This window comes from Rhinopithecus bieti, unplaced genomic scaffold, assembly GCF_001698545.2.
Source record: "Rhinopithecus bieti isolate Rb0 unplaced genomic scaffold, ASM169854v2 scaffold_3057, whole genome shotgun sequence".
Classification (NCBI taxonomy): domain Eukaryota; kingdom Metazoa; phylum Chordata; class Mammalia; order Primates; family Cercopithecidae; genus Rhinopithecus; species Rhinopithecus bieti.
Window position 1 is genome coordinate 725,553 of NW_016803927.1, and position 20,248 is coordinate 745,800.

At 47.9% G+C, this 20,248-nt stretch overlaps 1 protein-coding gene across 3 annotated transcripts in view; it reads left to right on the plus strand.

The window, feature by feature from the left end:
• The window catches only part of CRYL1 (crystallin lambda 1), a 120,326-nt gene extending 100,410 nt beyond the window's left edge, over positions 1–19,916 (plus strand). The window contains exons 6-8 of one of the 3 annotated variants that reach the window (XM_017859232.1): positions 11,939–12,044; positions 18,855–18,961; positions 19,343–19,916. In XM_017859232.1, the coding sequence (XP_017714721.1) occupies positions 11,939–12,044; positions 18,855–18,961; positions 19,343–19,456 (327 nt within the window). In that variant the 3' untranslated portion in view covers positions 19,457–19,916. Of the gene's footprint in view, positions 1–11,938; positions 12,045–12,139; positions 12,941–18,854; positions 18,962–19,342 lie in introns of those variants that run through there. The other 2 variants (XM_017859242.1, XM_017859250.1) reach the window with 2 other exon arrangements.
• Positions 19,917–20,248: the final 332 nt, after the last annotated feature.

A 20,248-nucleotide genomic window follows, 5' to 3' on the forward strand; every position in this document is an offset into this window, starting at 1 on the left:
AGTGGAGGTTTCTCCTGCTTCTTCTACCGGGCTCCTTCTGTGACCTGTTCCGTGATCTCTCCTCTCCTCTGACAGCATCTGCCCAAAGCCCAGGTGCCGCTTAGAGCTGATCCCTGAGGCACCCCAGGATGCTGTGCTTTTCTTCCCTTTCTTTCCTCTCTCACAGGGCCTGGGCCATCGTCCCTTCGCTCAGCTGGCCTCTGTCTTCTGTGCCTTCTGAAGTCTGGGTGCAGCGTGTCTGTGGGAGTCAGGGCCTTACCAGAGGGTACTGGAGAGCTCTCTTGGCTCTGACTAACCCAGCTCCTAGTCCCCAGGAGGTTTGCTGAAGACCATCCTGGCTCCACTGTGCCTGTCCTCGTCCCCAGCTCCTTTCCAACAGAGTCCACATGCCGTGTCTCAGTCCAGCCACTCAGTGTCACGTCTGTTGGGACTGCAAGGTCTTTAGAGCGGATACATCACCCCATGTTGCCAGGACCAGTCTCCTGGTTCATTGAGACCTGTGTTTTTGTTGGCTTCAAATGCAGAGAACTCTGTATGAGTGATATTCTGCCAGAAGCAATGAGAGAGGTGATTTTTTTCATCTACAGGGAAGTACTGAAATATTATTTTGGGGAGCCCTAGAAGTATATCAGAGCCCGTACCTGGCCGGGCGCGGCGGCTTGCGCCTGTAATCCCAGCACTTTGGGAAGCTGAGGTGGGGGAATCACGAGGTCAGGAGTTCAAGACCAGTCTGGCCAACAAAGTGAAACGCTGTCTCTGTTAAAAACACAGAAATTAGCCGGGTGCAGTGGTGGGTGCCTGTAGTCCCAGCTACTCGGGAGGCTGAGGCAGGAGAATCACTTGAACCCAGGAGGCAGAGGTTGCAGTGAGCTGAGATCGTGCCAGTGCACTCCAGCCTGGGCGACATAGCAAGACTGTGTCTCAAAAAAAAAAAAAAAAAAAAAAGAACCCACACCCATGAGTCAGTGAGTACTCAGCGTCCACCAAGAGAGGCTCCAGTCAAATCGAGAGTAGAGTCTGGCCTTCCTCAACAAAACACTAGCAAACTGGATTCAATAGCACACTAAGAGGATCCTGTATTTAATACCATGATCAAGTGGAATTCATCCCAGGGTGCAGAGATACTTCACCATAGACAAATCTATAACTGTCATGTCAACAGAATACAGGACCAAATCCATGTGATCATCTCAACAGATGCAGAAAAAGCACATGACAACATTCAGCATCGTTTTATAACAAAACTCCCATCAAATTAGATGTAGAAGAAGTGTTCCTCAACACAATAAAGGCCATACGTGACACACTCACAGTAAATACCATACTCAATGGTGAAGAGTTGAAGGCCTTTCTTCTAAGATTAGGAACAAGACAAGGGTGCCTACTCTATCCTACATAGTACGGAAGTCCTAGCCAGAGCAGTTAGGCCAGAGAAAGAAATAAAAGGCATTCAAATTGGAAATGAAGTTAAATTGTCTCTGTTTGCTAGCGACATGATCTCATATATAGAAAACCCTAAAGTTCTGTTGGAACTGATAAATAAATTCAGTCAAGTTGCAGGATACAAAGTCAACAGACAAAGGTCAGGAGCATTTCTATACACTAACAAGGAACTATGTGAAAAAGAAACCAAGAAAACAATTCTGTTTACAGTAGCTGCCTCCAAAATGCTTAGAAATACATTTAACCAAGAAAGTGAAATATCTGAACAATGACAACTATAATTACACTGAAGAAGAAACAATGGAAGGACATTCTGTGTGCGTGGATTGGAAGAATTAATATTGTTAAAATGTCCATTCTGCCCAAGGTGATCTACAGACTCAGTGCAATCCCGATCAAACTTCCAGTGGCATTTTTCGCAGAGTAGCGTGGCCCTTTGGTTGGGAAGACTATAGATGCCAGTCGAAATGGTTTCGGATGCACATGACAAACTGTTGGAATATGGGACTCTTCCAAAAGGAGAGCAGGAGTGCAGGACTTTTCCAGAAAGGCTGGTGGCTTTGTGCAGAGAAATGGCATCTAAGCATATTTGTAAAGCTTTCTCCTCTATCTTAGGGTCGAGAGCTGCAGGCCACCCGTGTGTACAGCCAAGTCCAGCTGAGCCTTCCCACAGGTTTGCTTACACTTGCTGGGCGACCCCAGCCTGGCTGGAGATGCAAGGGAGCCCCTTTGTACCTTGTAATGATTTCTCTCTAGAGCAATGCAGATGTTTGCAGGGATGATGTCAACTGCCACAGCAGCTGGAATTCTATCTGCAAACTTTTATTTGCTGGCTTGGAATCATTAGTTAATTAGGACTTTTTTTTTTTTTGGAAATGGAGTTTCACTCTGTGGCCCAGGTTGGAGTGCAATGGCGTGATCTCAGCTCACGACAATCTCCATCTCCCAGCTTCAAAGGCTTCTCCTGCCTCAGCCTCTCAAGTAGCTGGGACTACAGGCGCATGCCACCATGCCTAGCTAATTTTTTGTATTTTTAGTAGAGTTGGGGTTTCTCCATGTTGGCCAAGCTGGTCTTGAACTCCTGATCTCAAATGACCCGCCCGCCTTGGCCTCCCAAAGTGCTAGGATTACAGGTGTGAGCCACCACGCCTGGCCTTAATTGGGATTTGTTTTTCTAGCAGCAATTTTCCATAAGAAGTAGACTTTTTATAGCATTATTTATTATTTTGTGGGTGGCCATTTTCTGAGTAGTCACATTGGTGAGCAACAAAACCCTGTTGAAAAGAGAGATACTGCTGATTTATGAATTTAGAGATACCTGTATCACCATTAGCAAGCAAATAAATCACATCAACCACATACTCATTAAAAATCCCCCAAATGCTGCAAAGCTTCTATGTTAGTGTTCTAATTCTAAAAAATCAATAAATAAATGAAAATGCTGTTGCTGTAACACCTTCTAGCAATCATTACCAATAGGTGCTTGAGCAGTAAATATAAATGATAGATTTCAGCTCCCTCAGTTTGAAGTTGGGAAGTTAACAGGCCAGGGGTAAGGGTCCCCAGAAGTAGAGGATGGGGGTGAGGAGTCCCCAAGAGAAAAGGCAAAAAGAAGGGAGGCGGGAGGTGACAGATTACACTGCATCCTCTTCCCTTGTGGGAGCCAGCCTTTGTGCCTTCCATCAGCTGCAGGTAGAAGCCAGGTGAGAGGCCACTGGAGCCCTGTGGGCCATCAAGGCTGGAAGCGTCTCTCGGTAAGGATGTGGGGAGCAGGCAGATAGGGGGCTTGTGTTCCATGGCTGTTTTTGGAGTCAGGGCTTACACTCTTTGCTTCAAAACTTATTGTCGTAAACTGTATTCCCAGAGGACCCCTCAGTGAAAGTATCACTGCCCTGATAGAATGGAAGTGAACATACATTCATACACGATGGATTCTTTTTGCTGTTGTATTTGTTTTAAAAGTCGAGGCCTTTCCTTTCTTTCACACTCTATAATAGTGTTGTTTTTCCCCCGGAAAGCATCATTATACACATAGTGTACTAACAAAAAGTGCACCAGGAATTAGCACTGGGGCCTGAAGTCCTCTGGAATGCCCCTTTTATTAGGGCAAAGTCTTTCCTCTCTTTCCTTTCCATTTTTTTTGTTGTTGTGTTGTTTCTATTTAAAAGCTCTATTTTAGGCTGGGCAAGGGGGCTCATGCCTGTAATCCTGGCATTTTGGGAGGCCAAGGCAGATGAATCACGAGGTCAGGAGATCGAGACCATCCTGGCTAACACGGTGAAACCCCGTCTCTACTAAAAATACAAAAAATTATCCGGGCGTGGTGTCCAGCGCCTGTAGTCCCAGCTACTCGGGAGGCTGAGGCAGGAGAATGGCGTGAACCCGGGAGGCGGAGCTTGCAGTGAGCTGAGACTGTGCCACTCACTCCAGCCTGGGCGGCAGAGGGAGACTCAGTCTCAAAGCAAAACAAACAAACAAAAAGCTCTATTTTAAAGAAAAGTCAAAGGGAAAAAGACCACCTGTGTTTGCTCTGCCCTAATTCAAATTGCCGTCGTTTTCCTTTGTTCCTGTCTAGTCTCTATTATGAACATGCTGCTCAAGTTTTTATTTATTCTTAATGGCTTTATGATGTTTCATTTAGCTGGTCTTTTTTTTTTTTTCTTTTAAATCCAATCTTTCCCTTATTGAGGGATGTGTTAAGGTCAGGCCTCGGTGAGCCTCTCTGCCCAGGTGGTCTCTTCTTCTGAAGTCTTTTCTGGAATAATTCTGGGAGTGGGCTCGCCCTGTGGGAGAGGAACATTTTTATAACTTGACAGGTGTAGCTGAGATGCCTCCCAGAGGGGAGACCCGCCTCTCCTCCGGCAGCTGTGCACGTAGGCTTGTTCCCAGCAGCCTGGCCAGGGTGGTCCACCCGGTGTTTCTCATCTTCTTTCCCCGGAGCGCTGACTGCTGCGCGTCCTCTCAAAAGGCTCTTGACAGGACGGGTGTTTTATGGGCGTGATTCAGTGTCCTCTTGCATCAGTTCAGTGTGGTGGTGTTCAATCAACCCTTGTAGCGTTAGCAAAATTTGCTCAAGTCATTCCGCAGGAATGTCTGTGTCTTGCTTCCAAGAAAGCTTGTAAGTGCTGGCAACAGGCCGAGCAGCTCCCAAACCTGACCACAAGCCTCTGAGTAATTGTGGGGCAGCACTTAGCAGTCTTTTATTTTCGACTTATTAAAGTCTCATCTTGGCCTCACCTTCTCCCTGGAAGGTGGCGTGGGTGGGGACCGCTGGGTCAGATCTTTTTCACCCTTGCCATGGAGCCAGTTTCCTGTTGCATGTGGGAGAAGCAACATGTGGTGAAGAGTATAGAAAATGAAAACATGTGGGTTCAGTATGTATAAGTGGAGGAAACAAACTCACAATTCTGGCTAGTTTCTCATGAGAGTCTCATGAATCATTGTGATAGTTCTCAATATAAACTTAATCTAGGCCGGGCACAGTGGCTCATGCCTGTAATCTCAGCACTTTGGGAGGCTGAGATGGGTGGATCACTTGAGGTCAGGAGTTTGAGACCAGCCTGACCAACATGGTGAAACCCCATCGCTGCTAAAATACAAAATTATCCAGGTGTGGTGCCTCACACCTGTAATCCCAGCACTTTGGGAGGCTGAGACGGGTGGGTCACTTGAAGTCAGGAGTTTGAGACCAGCCTGAGCAACATGGTGAAACCCCATCGCTACTAAAATACAAAATTATCCAGGTGTGGTGGCTCACACCTGTAATCCCAGCACTTTGGGAGGCTGAGACGGGTGGGTCACTTGAGGGTCAGGAGTTTGAGACCAGCCTGACCAACACGGTGAAACCCCATCGCTACTAAAATACAAAATTATCCAGATGTGGTGGCTCACACCTGTAATCCCAGCACTTTGGGAGGCTGAGATGGGTGGATCACTTGAGGTCAGGAGTTTGAGACCAGCCTGACCAACATGGTGAAACCCCATCGCTGCTAAAAATACAAAATTATCCAGGTGTGGTGCCTCACACCTGTAATCCCAGCACTTTGGGAGGCTGAGACGGGTGGGTCACTTGAAGTCAGGAGTTTGAGACCAGCCTGAGCAACATGGTGAAACCCCATCGCTACTAAAAATACAAAATTATCCAGGTGTGGTGGCTCACACCTGTAATCCCAGCACTTTGGGAGGCTGAGACGGGTGGGTCACTTGAGGGTCAGGAGTTTGAGACCAGCCTGACCAACACGGTGAAACCCCATCGCTACTAAAAATACAAAATTATCCAGATGTGGTGGCTCACACCTGTAATCCCAGCACTTTGGGAGGCTGAGGTGGGTGGGTCACTTGAGGTCAGGAGTTTGAGACCAGCCTGACCAACATGGAGAAACCATGTGTCTACTAAAGATACAAAATTAGCTGGGCATGGTGATGCATGCTTGTAATCCCAGATATTCGGAGGCTGAAGCAGGAGAATCACTTGAACCCGGGAGGCGGAGGTTGTAGTGAGCCAAGATCCCACCATTGCACTCCAGCCTGGACAGCAAGAGCGAAATTCCATCTCAATAATAATAAGAAGAAGAATAGACGTAATCTCTAACTCTGTAACTCCCTGTAGCATTTGCAAGGGCTGGATGTTTCTCAGAGGGAGAGTCTAGTACCCTGGCTCATGCTCGAGTTAGTTCTGTACAAGTGATTGTTCTTGTCTGGGTCAGTCCTTGAACGTCTCTGGAGATGAGGAAATCACCGAGATTTAACTTTGTTCCATCCTTTCTTTCACTAGAGACTGAGGTGGACGTGCTGGTGTAATCCTTTCTTCTTGGCCGCTGCCCCGGGGTGATCTACACGAGCCCAGTGCTTGCTTCACGTCACCCTCGTAGGGCTGAAGGTGGCAGAGGACTCTCCTTCTCACTCTTGCATTTCTTTATTTGACACTCAACTAAGATAAAACATTTTGTGACTCCTGACTCTTAATTTTTCTCCTGTTTCTCAGTTGACAGTGGACTTTTGCCCAAACTCTGGCTGAGGAGTGGAAGGACTTGAATAGAACCTCATCCAAATTCTTGGGTAGCAAGTCTGTGTTCCTAGTGGTGATGGTAGTAGTAAAGTTATGGTAGTGTTTGCACCAGAAAAATGTGAAAATTCAGGACCAAGTTTGAGGAAAAAGTAGAGCAAAACAAAATAGATCAAAAGCTGGGAATTAGTAAAAAAGAAGTGGATAAGGAAGAATGATATGAAGAAAATGAGAAAACAAATGAAAATGAGGGCATGCAAAAAATACATGAAACAGAAAATTAAATCTAGGAATGGGATGATTATAGAGAAGGAAAGATAATTCTGTGTAGCTGGTAATCAGTAGAGGAGATAGTCACGGAGGATTTACCCATCAAATATCGTGTGCCTCCAGCACAAAAGTTTCTCTCTTGCCTTTCTCTTCTGGGACTGTCTGAAGGACCAGAGTAAGTGCCACAACACCTGTTAACCCTTTGCTATTGTTAATTGTTAGATGTGTCTTGCTTCCTCCTCTCACCACCCCACAAAGAAACAAAAGTGCTTGATCCAAGATCCCCGAGGGTATCTGTCCTCTGAGAGGGTCAGCTTGGCCAGGCTACAGCATCCAGTCACTCCGTCAAACTCAGTCTAGATGTTGCTGGGAAGGTGTTTGGTAGATAGTTGACTTTAAGTAAATGAGATTATTCTCCATAGTCTGGATGGGCTAAATTCAGTTCATTGAAAGGCCTTGCAAGCAGAACTGAGATCTCCCTAAGGAAGGAGAAATTCCACCTGCAGACTGTGGGTAGTTCCTGCCTGGAGTTGCTGGCCTGCCTTCCTGAGGTCCTGTCGATGGCTTTCTGACTTGCCAGGCCCACAGTCACATGAGCCAATTCCTTGAAATAAAACTCTTGATGTATGTATGTATATGTGTGACTCTTATGGCTCTGTCTGGTAGAACCCTGAGTGAAACATCCCTAAACCTTTCATTCTACTTAATATTTGTGTCATAGCAGTTGGGTATGTGATTAACTATCTTGCATTTTCTCCTCACGGATGACAGTGTTGTGGCAGCCTGGGCATCTTCTCCCACCACATCAGGTGCGACGTATACGCCCCAGCTATCCATGTGTTACTTGACTGTGGAAAAATCTCAGGTTTTAACTAAGGAAGCAGAAGTATGAAGTTTTTCAATACAAGGGGTTCCTTAACACTGTCTGGGATCTCTTTGCCCAACAATTTTCAGGACGTGAAACCAGGTTTTCAAATAACAGTGATCGTAGTGTTCATTGCTTTGTATGATTTTTAAAGAATCTTTTCTTTGTATGCGTGACTTGATAATTGTACCATACAATGGAGTAAGTACTGATTGCTAAGCTGATCAATGTTAACGGAACCACAGAAAGACTGGGCCCAGCTAGGGTTCCCATCTCCGCACAGCTGTGCTGCCCACCACCTCTTCCAAGGGATGGTTCGTCAGTTCCCTGTTTCAACAGAAGCACTTGTTTATGCAAACAGCATAAGCACAGGGATAGCTGGGGCATGTACTTTGCACCTGATGTGGTGGGAGAAGATGCCCAGGCTGAGAGGAGCCACAAGACTGTCATCCATGGAGGAGAAAATGCCAGATAGTTAATGAGATACCCAACTGCTATATGCCACTTGTATATAAGCAAATGATTATTTCTCGTTGTTATGGTAATATTAGGTCACAGATGTCACAAGGCTTTGGGTGGAATTGAGCTCAGTGGCAAAATTAAGCAGCCTGAGCTTCAAAACATTCTATATGGGAAAAGCTTTAGTTCAGCACCAAGTGCAGCAGGGGCAGCTCAAATGTCTGCCTTGGGGACGTGAAATCCTAGTTGTGGAGCTTCTCAACCGAATGCCTTGTGCTCCTTTTCTTTCTCTGTATTTAGCTTCTTGGTAAAAACTCAAGCTTTAAGAAACTATTTCAGAAATTCAAACGGGCAGAAAGGAGGAGTGAGGAAGGGAAAGTATCAAAACGTTTTCCCCTTTTCTAACTTGTTCTACTGTGAATAGTGACCGATGGAAGACCGACAGCCCTTCTCTAGACGAAATCAGGCAGAGCTGCGAACATGGGGTTGGAGGGAGTGTGGCTCCTCCCACGTCATGGGGCAGCATGGAGAACCCTTCTCAGGCATTAGTCGGGGGCTGTTAGCTCAGATGATACAAACCAAAAGGAACTACTCTTGGGGACTCACCTTTTTTCTATTTTGCAATCCTAAAAGTGATTTTTTAAAATCAGCTCTAAAATACTCAATACGATTCTGAAAGAGCCAAGCCAAATAACATTGCAAGTATAGGGTGCTTCCATATTTGCATACTTCCCAGTTTGAATACTAAAATGAAAACTTGGGGCTCTTTGGAATGTTGGCCTGGAAACCAAGGGTGAGGGAGAGTCTGCAGGCTGCCTGGCTGCCTTTCACAGCATTCCAGAGCATTCCAGAGCCCACGGGGGTGCGAGGGGCCACAGCCCAGGCCTTCCAGCAGCCTGGAGAGAGGGCAGGGAGCCACCCTTCCTGCCTCCAGACCTCCTGCCAGGGGGAGGAGGCGGCGATGCCTGTGCTCCACACAGGATTCTTGACCGTTCCAGGCGTTTGTAGATCTCCCCCCACCCCCACGATGCGCCTGACCCCTTAAAGCTTTGCTGTTGGGAGTGAAAGGAGGCGACCCTCCTCACCTTTGGAGTGACCTGCACAGACTGATTCGCTTTCCTTAACAGTCACAGTGAACGTGTGTTAGGGTGATTTAGAACTCGCAGGAAACCCGTGAGATCCCATTTCACCCCACCAGATTAGCCATACTTTGCAAGGGTGAGAACACCAAGCGTGGTGAGGCTGAGGCGCGACGGGACCTCTTCCACACGGTGCTGGAGGCCGGGCCGCAGCGAGGGGGAGATGCAGGCTCTGGGCCCTGTGCGCGTGTCCCTGGCTGCCCGACTCGCAGGAGCCCCAGACTAGCCACAGGCTCACGGCCGCAGGGTGGGAGAGTCAACTCAGGTCCCTGCATGAAGGAGATGGACACATGAGGCAGGTTAATCTGAGAAACAGGATGGTGAGACACAAGTCAGGCAAGAACGCGCGCTCAGTGATTCCGTTTACAGGAAGATGAGAAACGGACCAGCGGCAAACGCTGCGGTTGAGGAATGTGGACACGGGCAGCCGGTCTCAAGCGGGACTGCCGCTATCGCAGAGGGCAGGTGCGGGCCAGAAGCAGGCCGAGGCTGCGGCGGTGGAGGCCGGGGGGTTTGCTTTGTAACTTCTGGAAACGTGGACCGTGGCTTGTTCAGTCTCGATACGTTTGTGTCCCATGTGCACAAACAAAACGCAATGCAAAGTGGCTGTCCAAAAGGTGGTTGCGGGTCCCAGTGAGTGGCCCTGGCCCTCGCCGGTGGCGTGGCTCTGGCGGTCCTGGCTCCCGGGCCGGGCCCCTGCTCCCGCGTCGCCAGCGCGCTCTCCGCAGACGCAGGTGTCCACGCCGCACACGGACCGAGGCACCGGGGTGTCGCCCGCCGCAGCCGGTTGAGGGGCACGGCGAGGGGTTTGAACCCCTTTTCTCGCCTCTTGGGGGACCCCTGGGGCTGCCCTGGAGGCCCAGGAACCTGGAAGCCAGGCCCAGGCGCCCCAGGCTCGCAGGAGGACAGAGGACGCCTCCCTGCAGGCCGCTGTGCCGGTCCCCGCAGAGCCCTCCGGCCGAGCAGGCCCCCAGCTCCGAGACGGCCTCTGGGCAGAGACAGGCTCTGCCCGCGCCCCGGGGAGGGAGACGCCCTGTGGACCACCGGCCGGGGCCCGTGGCTGGGGCCGGGTGCGCGCGTGGGGAGGTGCCCCGGGGTAGGGAAACCGGGCCCAGCCGAGGGCAGGCGGGGCCGCCCGGGCCGCGATGGGAAGGGCGGGCGGGCCGCACCGTCCACGGTCGGGCTCTCGCAGGTGGGCGGGCGCTGCTGCCTCTGTCCCATCCCACCGAGCTGCGGGAAAAGACAGCGCCCAGACGGATCCGATGAGACCCGGGGCGGCGGATTCCGCGGAGTGCTGCCCGGCTGGGCCGTGAAGGCTCAGGGGAAAAGGTGGCAGCTTCCCTCCGCCCGCCCTCCTGGCAGTGGAAAGGCCCAAGGGGGAGGCATCCTCCGACGGGAGGGGCCGCAGATCATTATCTGCGCTTCCCTGCCTCGGTCCCAAAGCCACGTGAGGCCAAGGAACACAGGTGGCTGATCAGACGTCCAACCTCAACACATAACAACTTGCCTCTTGCTTTGAAATTTACATTGCAGAAGATTCTAGGGCCCCATCTTAGCAAACAAACCCATGGTTCTAAGCTGCATGTCATCAAAGAATATCACTTTTTATGAACTCATTAAAAGTTGAACAAGGCCGGACTTGCAGGCGGGTGAAGCCTGGAGAGCACCTTCCCACGTCTTTTGATGGCTCTAATCTTACTCCTCCCGGGTCCTAGGCAGAAATCTAGAAAATCCTTCCTGCCCTTTTCCTAGGATGCCCCTTCCTCGCGCTCCCCTTGTCCTCAGCCTCTCCCACTCCCTGCAGCTGCAGGCTGTCCGTTGGTTGTAGCATGAGATGAGGAGGCAGGGAGGTCAAGAGGAATTGATTTCAAACCCTAGTGGATTGCAGGGATGGAAAAGGTGAATTTGTGTTTGACCATTTCACACACACACACACACACACACAAATATATATATATATATGATTTTTTTTTGAGACTGAGTCTCACTCTGACGCCCAAGCTGGAGTGCAGTGGCGCGAACTCAGCTCACTGCAACCTGTGCCTCCTGGGTTCAAGCAATTCTTGTGCCTCAGCCTCCTGAGTAGCTGGGACTAGAGGCATGCACCACCACGCCCAGCTAATTTTTTGTATGTTTAGTAGAGACAGGGTTTCACCATGTTGGCCAGGCTGGTCTCGAACTCCTGACCTCAGGTGATCTGCCCACTTTGGCCTCCGAAAGTGCTGGGATTACAGGCATGAGCCACCACGCCAAGCCATTTATAACATACAATAATATTATAGTTTTGTCATGCAAAATTCAATCAAAATGCTATCATAAATTGAGCATCCCTAATCTGAAAATCCAAAATCCAAAATGCTCCAAAATCTAAAACTTTTTGAGCACTGACATGAGGTAGTGATACCTTTGCTCTTCTGATGGTTTTGTGTACACAAACTAGTTCATGCACAAAATTATTGAAAATATTGTGTAAAATTACCTTCAGGCTCGGTGTATATGAAACATAGATTTTGTGTTTATTCTCAGGCCCCATCCCCAAAATATCTCATTATGCATATGCTGATATTCCCAAATCTGAAAAATATCAGCCATCCAAAACACTTCTGGTCATAAGCATATTAGATAGATGGTACTCAGCCTGTATAGTGCTTTGGAGAAGATTTTGGGATCCTGCTCTAATGAAGTTAGGATGGAAGTGGTGGTCATGAAATTGTCTTTTTACAGAACTCATCTATGCCGCCCATTTTCTCCATGTAGGAAGGAATCGTGTCTCCTAGCGACCTGGACCTTGTCATGACAGAAGGGTTGGGCATGCGGTATGCGTTCATTGGACCCCTGGAAACCATGCATCTCAATGCAGAAGGTATGCATCTGGGGCCAGGATAGAATCTCATTCTATTTAGTGTTGTCGTGGGTTTTGTAAACCGTCACATTTTGCCTTTTCTTACAACTGAATAGAGACAGTAGGATATATAGGAGATGATGGCCAGCCCTGGTGTTTCACAGACAAGGCAGGGATGCGAAACGCTGTGTACTGAGATGTCAATCCATGCGGAGTGCGTGCACCGCAGGGCTCCGCGTGGTGCATTCTGCTCAGGTGAGAGCTCAAAAGAAGAGAGGTGGGTGATGTCACGGAAACTTCGCTGCATGTCACCCAGCCTGGCAGAAGGGAAAGTGGTAGTTTCCTGAGGAAGATGATGACATTATTTACAGAGGCAAGAAGAAAAGACAGGGGACTGACTTAACCCTTAACCCGCAGGGACCTATGCTGGATATATCTGCTGCCCAAATATGAGCGAGGTTTTCTTCTAGAAGGCTAGGCAGCCTACAGTGAGGGCTTCCACAGGCTGGGAGCTGGGGAGGGGCCTGTGGGTGGGGCAGACCAGACACTGGCCAGATGCTGCCTCCAGAAGGCTTGGGGGGAATTAGGTCTGAGCCCATTATCTGTGATCTGGTAACTCTAAAGGAAAGACGACTTGAGAAGGACAAGAAGCTTCCAAGAATGAAACTCTGTCAACCAGATTTTAATTGATCCAAAAAGATGTCATTTGATAACCAATAAAACTTATAGCAAATTAAAACGAAGTAAATTTTTAAAACTATGTATAAAATCTGGAGAGAGATGTAACCTAGATGTTATTATTGCCAGCTACCTCTTGGTACTGAGATTGTAAGTAACTTTTAGTATCTTTTTGCTTGTCTATGTTATAAATTCCTACAGTTACTATAGATTAATAATAATATTACTAACTTGGAAAACGTATAGAAAGAGAAAAGAACTATTGTTTGTAGCTCCATGGTCTGCATTTAACAAAGGATACTAAGAAGCTGGGGCTTATCTAGAAAAAAGTGACCAGAGTCTCTTGTATGTCTCTCGGTCTGTATCTTTTGTGGGACGGAAGTGGAGTGAAAGACTGGAAATGGCAGACAGACAGGTTTGGGCTCAGTACATGGCAGGAAGAACTTTCTAGTAACAGGAGCTGATGTCCAGGAAAGGTCCATGCTTTAAGTGGGTAAGCTGAGCAGGGGACTTGGTTGCCTGCCTGTGGGAGGTTTAGATGTTGAGAGGAAGCTCCCTCCCTGAGAGGGGAGGTTAAGAGTTTGTGACCTCTCTCTGTCTGTTTGACTTCAGTTCTATAATTTCAGTATTACTGGCCGGGCACGGTGGCTCAAGCCTGTAATCCCAGCACTTTGGGAGGCCGAGACGGGCGGATCACGAGGTCAGGTGATCGAGACCATCCTGGCTAACATGGTGAAACCCCGTCTCTACTAAAAAATACAAAAAAACTAACCGGGCGAGGTGGCAGGGGCCTGTAGTCCCAGCTACTCGGGAGGCTGAGGCAGGAGAATGGCGTAAACCCGGTAGGCGGAGCTTGGAGTGAGCTGAGATCCGGCCACTGCACTCCAGCCCTGGCGACAGAGCGAGACTCCGTCTCAAAAAAAAAAAAAATTTCACTATTACATTTTGGTAATAGTTCAGTCAATTTTCACAGTAGTTAATGAAATATGCTGTCTGATGAATAATTCAAGGCAGCTTTACTAGACCTGTTCCTGCACATAGCAGGTACACAGATGATTTCTGAAGTGGATGGGCCGTGTGTTCTCTGCTTCAGTCCTTATCAGAATCAAGCTAAGAGGAGTGGAGGGAAGAGGGGAATCTGCTCCAGCACTTGTGTGTTAGTTTTATGGGAAGATAACCACTGAACAGAGGAAGATAACGTAGAGAAAGATGGCCTCATGCAATGAAACGAGAGTCTTGTTGTATTATTAACACAAAGTCTTAGATCATTTCAAACGGTGTTTTCAACCAGAACCTCAAAACTTGTGAGCGTATTTAAGCATTTGAAATGTATTTACATTTGTATATATTTAAGCATTTGAAAGCTATGGAAATGTATACATTTGAAATGTGTCTAGACGCTGCCTGATAACCACTGTGTTTTTCTTTCTTTCTTTTCTCTTGAGAAAAATAGGATAATTGAGGTATCATAATAAATAGATAGGGACAGAACTGAGAACAGCTTTGACTTTCAAACAAGTAGAAACAGAAGCCAATGAAACCAGAAACTCAAGAATCAAATAGAGCGGCAGACAGGAAGGAGGCCCATAACAATTTTTCAAACAAAGCAGATATGATAAGAAAACCTAATTGGCTTCATATGATAATGGTGGACGGATGTAGTTTTCAACTTCAGAGCATTCCAAAGACCAGAGTTGGAGAGTTATAAGATCTGGCTGGGAACCCGTGGAAATGTTCATCATTCTTCCCTGCGTCACCCAGAATATATCAAGATTGGAGTTGGGAGAATTTTTCTTCTTTTCTGATACTGTTTTCATAAAGCCAGCATCTCAGGTTAAGGGTAGTTATTAGCCTGAAAAGCTACCGTTTATCTAGAACTAGTGCAAATATTTTAGGATTTATTTTTAATCTAATGAAATAGCGTCTGAGAAACAGGAGGCCAGCGCGCCATTGCCTTTTGGCTCCTTTTACAAACAACACCCCTGAAGGACGTGCCCGCAGAATGGTGGTTCTGGCCTGTGGAGCCAGTGGGCCGACTCCTTACCCTGGCTTTCCAGCCTACTGGCTGTATAACCTTGGGCAAGTGACTTAAGTTCGCTGCATCTCAGTTTCCCCATCTGTGAAATGGGGGCAACAGTAACTGCTTCCTCAGGGTGGTGTGAGAATTGAGCCCGAGGGAAGCTCTTAGCTGGATTGCTGGCACCTATTAAGTCCTTAATAAATGTTGTATTCAAATAGAGTTTAAAATGTTGTATTCAAATAGAGTTTTGTCTTGTTTGTTTCTTGTACTACTTTTCTAGTTTTTTTGTTGTTGTTGTTTTATTTTAGTTTTAAAATTCTTCCAAAAGATTCACAAGTGCAGAGAGAGGAATAAATACAGATTAGGATTTTTGCTGTGGCGTGGAGAAGCCTCTGGAGCCAGGTACCTAGAGTTTCCAGCCGGGTTTATTTCTTTGCTAAGCTTTAAACTCACAGGTCAGTAGAGAGACAAACTGCTCTGTCTTGTCCCTGGTGCTGTTTGGGTTCCTCCTGCGTTTTGTTCCACTCGAAATGAGGACGTCTCGGAATCTGGCAGCATGGAAATCACCTCCAGGGGATGTGGATGTTTATTTACCATTTTGCCTCACAGATTTCCTCTCCTGTGTAGATACTTGCCTTTTTAAAAACTGAGATGCCTGGTGGCTAGTGGGTTTGGTTGATTGACGGGAAGTGATTATTTGCCAGCCAGTGGAAGAAGGTGAGCCAATGGGCGGGGACTTGGTGAGGTAAGGTGAGGGGCCCAGGTCGGTTCTGCCTCCCCTACCCTGGGCAAGTCCTCACTCAGGTGGGAATTTGATCCTGAGAAGAGGAATGAGATAATGTCACTCTGTGCTTTGAGGCATTTTTGATCTTCCTTAATGAGTTCTGTGAAACCCTGTCTCCAAAAAGCAGGTCACTCACATAGGTATGGGTTCATAGATGTATGAAAGAAAGCCAGACTTCCCCGGTGTGGGTGGCGATTAGGGCTTTCCAAGGAGCTGATGTCTGGAATCCCTCCTAGTGGCTGTGGCCTCGGGCTGGGGTCAAGGTGTCCTCTGGTGCCTGCTCCATACATGGGAACAGAAAGGATTCCTGCCTGTGCACCTGGGCACGCACTCAAACCCGCTGTTCCTCAGAGGCCCACAGCCCAAGGCTCCCAAGTTAGAAAGCAGCAAGCAAGTTAAGCTACATCCAATCTCACGAGAATCAGTTCTTTTTTCTACTTTTTTTCTTTTTCTGGATAAGCATCTCTTAAGAAATTAGGTTCAGAATCTTCTAAAAAGCCAAGCTGTACAAGGATTTTGGAAGAATTAGAACTCAGGACAGAGGGCGTGGAAGCATAGAAGGAAAAATACAGGGGAGGCTGGATTAGATAGAAATCGTGGGGAAGAGCAGACCAGGGGGATCAAAAGTGACATGGGCTGTGTTGTGTTTTTCCTATTTCCAAAGAAATTGGCATTTTAGAGTAATTTACACCCAATTCCCCTCTTATGGTGTAGAGAAACCAAAATAATTGTTGAAAATAAATTATACCTCCCTAAAACGGAAGGGGGGGAGTTGCAAAGAACAATCACAGTCATAAGTTTACTGGAACATGGTTGTAAATAATCAGGCAGATGCAGGTCGTAAGTCTAAGTCATGGCGACCTCCTGCCCTTGGAGCACCCGGAGGCTGCACCCATCTCATGGTGAGCATGTGGTATGGGAGCCTGAACTTTGTCACTGACAGTGAGGGCTCTTCGTCCCAACAGCATGTTACAAAAAGTTTATATGCTTTCCAAAAGCAGAAAGGAAAGAAAGTTCTAGAAAGCTCCTGGGAGATTCCAATGGTTTCACAGAACAGGGGGAGATGAACACTTGCTCAGAGAATGTGACGTGTTCCAGAGAGCAAGTGCTGCGTGAACTGAACCCCTGGCCTGTTGCTGCTCTGGTAGGAGAGGGAGATGGAACCGGCTGCTGAGGGGTCTTGTGAGGGCACCTGCCTTCCTGCAAGGCGGGGATATGCAACCATAGCCACTCTTTACATTTTCTTCTAATTTAATATATTTTCAACTTGATTCTTGTGTCTCTGCCCCTCGCTCCAAAAGGAAAGAATAAACTGTATTTGTGTCTAGATTTGTCTCCTTTCGTTTTAATACATAAACAACTAGCAAAGGTGAAGTAAATAATTTCCCAAATGAAATAAATGTATAGGTTGTTTTCCGTTCTGCAGAAATGCTAAGCCATCTCCAGTACCTATGCAGTGCTGGAAAGCTCAAGAGCCTTCCAGAATTCTGTACTGCCAAATCAACACAGGTTAAATGAGATGAAACCCCTTCTTTTATAAACAGAGCACCCATCCGTTAATTTCAGGTGCTCCTGTCAGAAAAGTTGGTATGTTTGAGTCGTTTACCATTCAGAACCATTTTGGGGGACATTTTAGCACACTGAGACAGAAGAACTATTTGAAGCAAATAAATTGCAACCCAGTGATTTTAGGCTTTCACATCAGCATAGGTCAATCAAAACTAAACCCCAAAGATGATGTTTGTTTGTTTATTTTTTGCTTTTTGAGCGTATCTAGTACTGATGGTTCGTATTTTAAGTTAATCCACAGTTTTTGTGGGGAGTTGGAAGCTGAGCTGGGGCAGGCTCTGCACATTCTGCGGCTTCCTTTGTCCCCGTGTTATCGTTGTAGGCGGACTGGCCAGTTGTTGAGCCTTTAAGGGTTTGAAAGATGTGGTGGGAAACGGGTCAGGGTCGCAGCAGTAGCCCAGCCTGTGTCCTCCATGGCGCCCAGAACTAGAAACGCCGCCTCCTCCTCTTCCAGGATCCCGGCCCTGGCTTCTGACTTGACTTGCTAAGCACAGGCCAGCACCGGCGCATTCGCCTCCCGGCAGCAGGGAGGGGAGGAATGTGAGGGAGAGTGAGTCTGCGGGCCCCGCGGGTCGGGGCAGGCTGGTGCCGGGTGGGGGCCGTGACTGGCCTGCGCTTTCCCCTGGGCGCACCCCATTCTTGCGCAGTCAGCCTAGCCCATTCGGCTCCCTCTCTCTGGCTGCAGGATAAGCCTCTTCCTGTGCCTCTTCACCAAAGTCCCAAGGCCCTCTCCTTAGAATCGGAGAAATCATGGCTCCCCAAGGCTGGGGAGCAGCAGGAGCATGGGGAGCGTGCATGGGGGCTTGTGCAGCTGAGCGCCTGGCTCCATCCACCCAAACCAGCAAGGCACAAGCCAACATGAGCTCTCCAACCAGTGCTTCAAGTACCTGCAGCCTTGACCATACCCAGTACAGTGGGGTCTCACTCTGTCACCCAGGTTGGAGTGCGGAGATGCTATCTCGGCTCAGCGCAGCTCAGTGCTAACTGAGATCTGTGGCCTAACAGTGAAATAAGTGATGGATTTACCTGAGATCTGACATCTTTAATTCTTGGAAAATGCGTTTAAGCGTTGTACACAAATAACCGCGTACATGGCTGGAGGAAAACACTTTTGGTGACATTAGGACTTACTGTGATAGCCAACAAATCCGTGTGTGAACGCAGGCCAACCGGAGTGTTCCATGAGATCGTGAGATGCACCAGCAGAGGTGGCATGCGAGGTCTGAGGGACCTGGCCCTTTTTTTTTTTTTTTTTTTGAGATGGAGTCTCGCTCTGTTGCCCAGGCTAGAGTACAGTGGCGTGATCTCAGCTCACTGCAACCTCTGCTTCCCAGGTTCAAGCAGTTCTCCTGCCTCAGCCTCCCAAGTAGCTGAGATTACAGGCACCAGCCATGCCACCTGGCTGATTTTTTGGTGTTTTTAGTAGAGATGGGGTTTTACCATGTTGGCTAGGCTGGTCTTGAACTCCCAGCCTCAGGTGATCTACCCACCTTGGCCTTCCAAAGTGCTAGGATTATAAGCATGAGCTACCGTGCCCAGGCAGGCCCAGCACTTTTTGACATTCGAACACCCAGGAGCCGGTGTGGATAGCGGGTAATGGGGAGGGTTACTTCTCCAGTGCCAGCAGGCCCATACACATTCCCCAGCTCTGTCTTGTCTTCACAGGAAGGGAGGAGTATAGCTTATCTGACCCCAGGGTGAAACTCACTGAATGCATTTCTGAGTTTAACTAAGAATGTTTTTTCTGAGATTGTGGATTCTTGTCTTCATGCAATTCTAGGTATGTTAAGCTACTGCGACAGATACAGTGAAGGCATGAAACATGTCCTAAAGACTTTTGGACCCATTCCAGAGTTTTCCAGGGCCACCGCTGAGAAGGTTAACCAGGTGTGTAGACTCACTGTGGAGAAGCATGTCGGCCACCTGGAGCGCTTGCCGCCTCTCACCTCTGCAGCGGGTGGGCCTGCATCTGCAGCTGGAATCTTGGCCCTTGATCTCGGTGTTTCCTCATTCATAACTTTGTTCATGCTTCCATCATGTCACCAGGACACCTTAAGGACAGGGTGACCAGTGAACTGGTAGCTCACTGTGGCTTGTCTCTGAGGGACTGAGGTCTTTCAAGATTTGGAAAGCTGCCGTTCATTGAGGGTTTACTGCTTTTGTCTTTGAAAGCAGTTTCTGCACAGTTTGCATAAACAAGAGCAATAATTACACTCCTGGTAAATTATTTCCTCTTTATTGTCCTTTTATTCCTTCTCCTTCTCGCAGGACATGTGCGTGAAGGTCCCTGATGACCCAGAGCACTTAGCTGCCAGGAGGCAGTGGAGGGACGAGTGCCTCATGAGACTTGCCAAGTTGAAGAGTCAGGTGCAGCCCCAGTGAATTTCTTGTAATGCAGCTGCCACTCCTCTCATTGGAGGCCCTATTTGGGAACACTGGACGCTCTTCATCAGCCCTCTGTGACACAGGTAGCAGCCCACGGAGATCCTAAGCTGGCTGTCTTGTGTGCAGCCCGAGTGCGGTGGTGCAGGCCGGTGGTCTGCCCGTCACTTTGGGTCATAGCCCTGGGCCTGACAGCACAGCAGCACTTCTGTTCTCGGGGCTGTCGATTTCCTGCCACCTGGGCAGATAACCTGGAGATTTTCACTTTTTCTTTTCAGCCTGATTACATATGACTATATTTTACAGCCAGTGATTGTAGTTTCATGTTAATGTGTGGCAAAATATTTTTGTAATTATTTTCTAACCCCTTTCTGAGTACTCTGCGGCCCTGCCTTTATGAGGCACCTACCTTCATTTTACTAACGCTTATTCTGAATAAAAGTTTTTGATTCCTTAAAGATGTCTTTTTTCTTCTCATTTTTTTTTTCTGAGAAACACAGCATTTGATCCTGATGACCGGCATATTTTAGGGTGACCATGACGAATAAGTCATAAGCAGATACTTTTTTCCAGGCCCTTTGTCCATCACTCAGCAGACATCCAGCAATGTGTGCTTTTCCCAGAGTAGCTTCCAGTGTCCTGAGGCTGTATGAGCAGATGATGTTTTTGAAACACCACTGACTGCCCAGCCCTTAGACACCTCATGTCTATAGCAAATTAAAGGCACCAAAGTTCTACACTAAAGTACCTGTTTGATCCAACATTCCATTATTGTCTTTGATGTGGTCTTTT